General features: G+C 39.7%; 1 protein-coding gene across 1 annotated transcript; it reads left to right on the top strand.

Annotated features, from left to right (window-relative positions):
- Nucleotides 1-1,915: 1,915 nt before the first annotated feature.
- Nucleotides 1,916-2,229, top strand: LOC149458421 (cilia- and flagella-associated protein 68-like). The gene is given in 2 exon segments (XM_089682159.1): nt 1,916-2,114; nt 2,117-2,229. Coding segments are annotated over 2 exon segments (312 nt in total).
- The last annotated feature ends 3,871 nt before the right edge of the window (nt 2,230-6,100 follow it).

Below are 6,100 nucleotides of genomic sequence, written 5' to 3'. Positions count from 1 at the left end.
TGACCACCATTGTAAGGGGTGCACTATATTCACCAATGTAAGGGGAATTGTCCCAATGACCTCTGATGGTTTAATCTTAGCAGGGGTTTTTTGAGATCTGAAAATTATTTCAAGAGTTCCTCTGGGGTAAAAAGGTTGGGAAAGACTGCTCTAGAGTGATGTTGTGCCAGATGTATACAGGCAACGTCAGACAAATATCACTTTGTCTGGCACCATCAGGTGAAATATAACTCCTGCTCATAGAATGTTCACTTTCTAGGGGTTACTAGTGATGCCTATTGTTGCTGCACATTAAGGATTTATTGAATATGGGTATCAGAGAGGATACAATAGTGTACAACTAGCCAGTAACAGGCAACATATATTTTCAATAAATTGTGTGTTTTATAGCCTATGTGTGTCAAAAAAGTCAAATTTATAGAGACATATTGCTCATAGGGTTTGATGGAAAACAGAAGGCAGGAGGTCTGTTTTAGTTTTATAATAGTAGTTTAATATTGATATAGCAAAGACATGCAAGAGAGCATATACATCTGCAGAAGAAGGCACAAAAGTTCCATTGGATTTAAGAGGTAGGCAATTGTAAGTATGATTGTTTTGAATTTTGGGAGTACACTAGAGGTATATGTGGGCCATTATGGGCTGGGTTATTATTTGATTATTTTTCTATAGGAAGGGAGCTATGGAACCTTTGGATCCATTGTTGCTGTTTTTCTTCCTGCAGGTGATATCTGTTACATCTATACGAACTTGGTAAGGGATTTTACATACATTAGCTCAGCGGCTTTGTGGTAGTGGTTCACCCCAGTTTAGGCTCAACTCCTTTATGGATGGCCCCCCCGTGAGCCGCATTGCCCCCACTTGTCTCTCTTGCTGGCTTGTGTGGGTGGGTGTGGGGACAGGGGGGAACTCCGGGGCATTAATTTTTGAGAAGGGGGTCTACTCCTCGTAGGGGTTGGTGCCATTTTTTTCCTCCTCAGATTATTTTTCTTCGGAGGGCTTGTATAGAATGTTTTGTTAAAGTGGAGTTCCACCCACAAGTGGAAGCTCCACCTGTTTGCCTCCTCCCCCCTCCGCTGTCATATTTGGCACCTTTTGGGGGGAGGGGGGAGAGGATACCTAGTTTTGACAGGTACCCGCTCCCACTGCTTGCTCAGTTTGAAGTTTGACCCCCCCTCCTTCCTCCCACAGTCTCCTGGGAAACTTCACAGGGCCCAGAAGACTGCCGGACCAATCTGGATGCGCAGCACAACTCATGCATGTGCAGTGGGCACCCGTCTGTGAATCAGCAAGCTGTCACAGCCTGGTGCCCACAGTTGAGATGCCAGCACTGGGGAGAGAAGAAGAAGGGACGGTGCGGGTGAGCACATTGCTGGACCCTGGGACAGGTGAATGTGTGTTTATTAAAAGTCAGCAGCTACAGTTATTGCTTTAGCCTTCTCCATACATACTCACGCATTAATCCTGAGGAAGCAAGCCATGCGAAATGCATCGATCTTACACGCTAACATAATATTATAATGTTTGAGATATGATGCATTGGATTCAGAGTGTAAGCTTTTAAGGAAGATGGCATTTTAATCATACTTTATAATAAAATTATTTTTGATTTTATATCTTGTGGTTTTTTTGTATCTCTTCCTATTTGGCATTTAAAGTCCTACTTTTTTCTCTGGGAATTCCATTCTAATCCAGATAATCGTCTGGTGGATTTGGGTGTTCAGAATTTTGATTGTGTACATACATTTCGGATGGTCCCTTAATGAGGAGTATTACTGTATGTCCATTTCACACATTTTGTAATTGCATGGTTTTTTTTGTGCCTCTAAACACTGAACTTAAAATATGCCTCCAAGCAACGATGATGCTTTACCTCTGGTGGTGAATTGAAGATCTCGGGAAGGGTCAGAACAGAATGGCCTGTTTTAGTTCTGATCTAAATGCTGATGGACATGGTGAGGTATGTGTGGACTTTGGGCCTGATACGAAGCTCAAGCAATATGGCTGGAGGTGCACAACTAAGGAGGATTCCTACTCCAACAAGACACTAATTGGAAACTGGAACGAGGAACGTTATGACCTTCATAAACTCGAAGAAAGGAAGCCGCTGCCTTCTTAGTTTATAAAAGAGAACCCCATGTGTTTCCAGGACATCAACCTGAACTGGGCCCACCACAATACAGAACTCTTCAGAAGTCATGTTACATGATTGACTATGGCAGCTCATAGCCCCATCCCCAAATACCTATGATCAATGTGCTATACTAAATAACCCACAGAACCAATAAATGCATCATTTAATATTAAGAATTATCATAGAAATGATTTTCAAATGTCCAGCTTGAAGCACTTTTATTGGACATTGATTCACAGCAAAGTAATCTATAAAAAAAACATTCAGGTGTTAAATGACTATAACAGAACTTTTATCTAGAGCTCAAAAGCCAATAAAAGTGGAAACATTAAATGCATGTGAAAACCAAAATCTGTTCATGTGGAAGCTAAATATACAGTTGGTCAATTCAAAGAAAATAGGATTAGTAGCAATACTGATACCCATGTAAAAAAGTAATAAATAACAGTTTGGATTAAAAAAAAAACAAAAAAACAATATGCCTCTAAATGTCCTAATATGCATGGACACTTATGATAAAACTGAGCTGCTTCTACAGGCAAAATGCAAAACCCTGTAAAAACAGTATTTTTTAAGCCCAGCATGCACGGACTCTCAGCGTGGCCTCTGTGCCAGCAAAAAAAAAAAAAAAAGCAGGAAGGCCAAATATAGCACCCCAGCCAAAACTTCAGAAAGAGTGCCAAAAGGTAGAACATCAGTCCTTTTTTATTTCTGATGTCCCCACCGAGGACATTTTTTCTTAATTTCTATTTTGGGCACAGAGTATCAGGGGACATGAAGTTTGGAAAGTCTCACTAATAAGGCCAGAGACAAAGGCAGCGGCAAAAAAACTTTTTTTAAGGCCAGATTGGATTGGACTCTGCTAGGTTTTTGCTATTTAAAACACAGACATAGATAAAAAAAAGATCAGGAAAGTAATATTAAAGCCCTCCTGATCTGCATACTCCTCCTAAAGTACTAAAGCTGCATCAGAATGACAGCCAAACAACTAGCATTTTCAAAAGGAAACATTAGCAATGATAACTTCCATACTTCCCTGGGACAAGTTTGCTTTGAACAGAAAAGTTAAAAGAAGCCTTTCACAGTCAAGTTATTAGATCCCTAGCGGTAGCTCAGACATGCAAACTGAAACATCATACTCTACCTTTTCTGTTTTCAATATAACTGGAAAAATGTTGGAGTCTAGTATTAGAAAATCTACATGCTAGAACACGAATACCTACATAATCTCTGAATTACTGTAAATTCCAAATCAGGGACATAATAAAGTTATGGTAAATACAGTAACAGTGAGTTATCTTTTGATCTTGTTTTGGATCTAGAAGATATAGGAAAATTTGGCAAACATTAACAAGTCTTTCAATCCAGCCAACAAAAGAATACAATTTGTCAATCTGTAAATGATTGCTCAGCACATTATGTATACAAAGTTGTAATACTGCTAACCTGTAAGTTTTTTACTACATAGTTTATATTATACCCAAAAAGCCTAATAATCCTATATTCTGTCATACCCCTGTAATGAAAGGGTTATTTTTAAAGAGATGTCTGACATCAACTTAAAATTTTCAGGAAAAAGGACAGAAAAATCAAACATTTTTAATGTTTACATGGAGTGTTTTTTCATTTCATAAATTATTTGAATTCAATTGCAATGTGCCTTTGAACCTGCTTGGAAAATTTGACTAATCCAGGACAATCTATTTTCTAGTGCAGCCCACTTCCTCTTTGCATATCATAGCCTCTCCTCTTTTGGGGGTCTCTGTATCTCTCTTTGATGGCCCAGCTTCACTGCCCCTTTCTTCCCAACATAAAATATTATGTAGGTGCCAGGGGAGGAGAGAATTGAAATACGAGAGAGTATCAGTTGAATGAAAGTACTGAGTCTGATGGAGCTGCTGACATCATATCCCAGATGGTGGCATCAAGTAGAAGTCTCAGGGCTTTTGGATGTCCACAAAAGGAAGGCTATTACAGGTACATTACATGCATAAAATACTGTATGTTAAATGCACATGAACATTATTATAGGATCTTATGGGAAGATTTGTGTTGAAATGAATGGCCTGTTGAAAGGGTATCTTTAAAGTGGAAACACGTCTGTAATTAAAAAAAAAAGCTGACAGGCTGGCCTTTTATAATAGAAGAGACCCTAGAGGTCTCTTCTGTCATAAATGCCCCCCGCCTGTCAGTGTGTAAATGTGATGTGAGCCACACATGCACAGCTCAGACCACATCTACAGCCGGCTTTGTGTGCTGCTGAGATGTATCCCCCTGGAGTGACATCACCTTTGTCCAGCAATTCAAGTGGCCAAAGATACAAAATTCAGAAGGAAGATCAGGTGATTATGGAAGCCAGGGACCAGTGCAGTGCTTGAGGGCTCTTTTTGTAGATGTAGCCAGGTGTCAGCTACGGTAACATGGATGCAGTGGACATCATCATGAGAACTGCAGACTGGTTAGCTTCCCTCTCTACTGCTGTACTCAGACAGCTTACTTCCCATTCCTGAACCAAGAAGCAATGGACCGTGGGACTTGTAGTCCTGTGAGCAGTCGTACCTGGACTCATGAGTCTTTCTTAGCCTGCTCCTCCCAGAAAGCTGCTATCAGAAAGAGTATTATGGGAAAGGCTATATAAGGAGCTGTTTATGGCAGGTCCACACTCTTCTTCCTGGGACCTTCTAGAAAGCAGTAGGGCTGCGGTCCTGCTGTGGGTACCACGACCTACCGAGACCCTGTGAGCCACATCCACCTCTCCATAAGTGAACCTGTATCTATGGACAATGTTGGATCACAACCTTCATTCCTGCTGGGCAGTCTGTGCACCACGTTGCAGATGCCAATCCAGATCGCTGATTCCAGCACCTAGCTGACCAACAGCATTCACCCTTCCACCTTGCTGGAGTTGAGAAACTACATCGCCTATTGCACAAGCCAACTTCAGCCAGGATGTGATGAGTGGGCTGTAGCCCAAAACACCCTCTTTCTGTAACACATAGAACATGGACACTGCATGCAGACATCATAAACCAGATTTGCAAAGGAACTTTCCACTTCTGCTGCATCTACTCATCACTTACTCTTCACTTAGTTATCGTTTAACCCTTTAAGGATTTGCCTTCTTACTTCTGACCTCCAATGTGCCAGCAAAGATACTGCTTATGCCTAACATTTGAACTGTCTGTACTCCACTATTACTAATGTGTGAACTTGCCCAAGAAAAGTGTAGGTAATTGGAAAGCTTATATGTTTTAATATTAGTATTAAATTGTTTTAATATTAGCCACTAATAGGTACAATTATGACAATATTTTTGCCTTCTCAACATGAGGATTTAACACGATACATAATTTTTTCTCCCAGAATAGTAGAATTGTTTGAAAAGGCTTTACAAATTTATGTTCCATAAAATGGCAGTTTTTAATTGTTTGCTAATTGAAAGGGTTAATAGTTAACTAACTTTTGCTTTGTGCCTACTAACTGGTTTATTTTAATCAAGATGTTCCCTTGACATTTAAATGCTGTTGTCTATGCACCCATTTTTCCTTGAGAAATTGCAGAAGTTATTATTCTGTTGCATTTTGTTATGACTAGCCATATAGTAGTTTACTGAGATCTCTTTTCTGTATTCTGATTGGTGCTTTATGGAAACCGCCTGAAATATGCCGTGTTATCATTTATTACTTAAGGTCTAATCAATAATAAAGAAGTTGAATTCTGCTTCGCACATCTAAGTATTTGTGTCGCAGTGTTCCCAAAGTACTTTGAACTGTATGTCATTGTATGAGAGGAAGAGGGCCCTAAATTGATGTTCCTGATGCTAATCACACCTAAAAATGCTGTAAAAAAAGTTATATTGGTCAAAGAACAATTTTAAGAGGACTATGTGGTTAATTAACCAGAGGAGTAGAAGATGCTTATTTTCTTATTGAATAAGACATTTGAAAGATTGAAAACCCAATCATG

Source organism: Staurois parvus, unplaced genomic scaffold (assembly GCF_062004578.1).
Source record: "Staurois parvus isolate SC_StPar_1 unplaced genomic scaffold, SC_StPar_1.0 ptg000287l, whole genome shotgun sequence".
NCBI lineage: Eukaryota > Metazoa > Chordata > Amphibia > Anura > Ranidae > Staurois > Staurois parvus.
The sequence above is the reverse complement of the archived record's forward strand: the minus strand, read 5'-3'. Positions and strand labels throughout refer to the sequence as shown.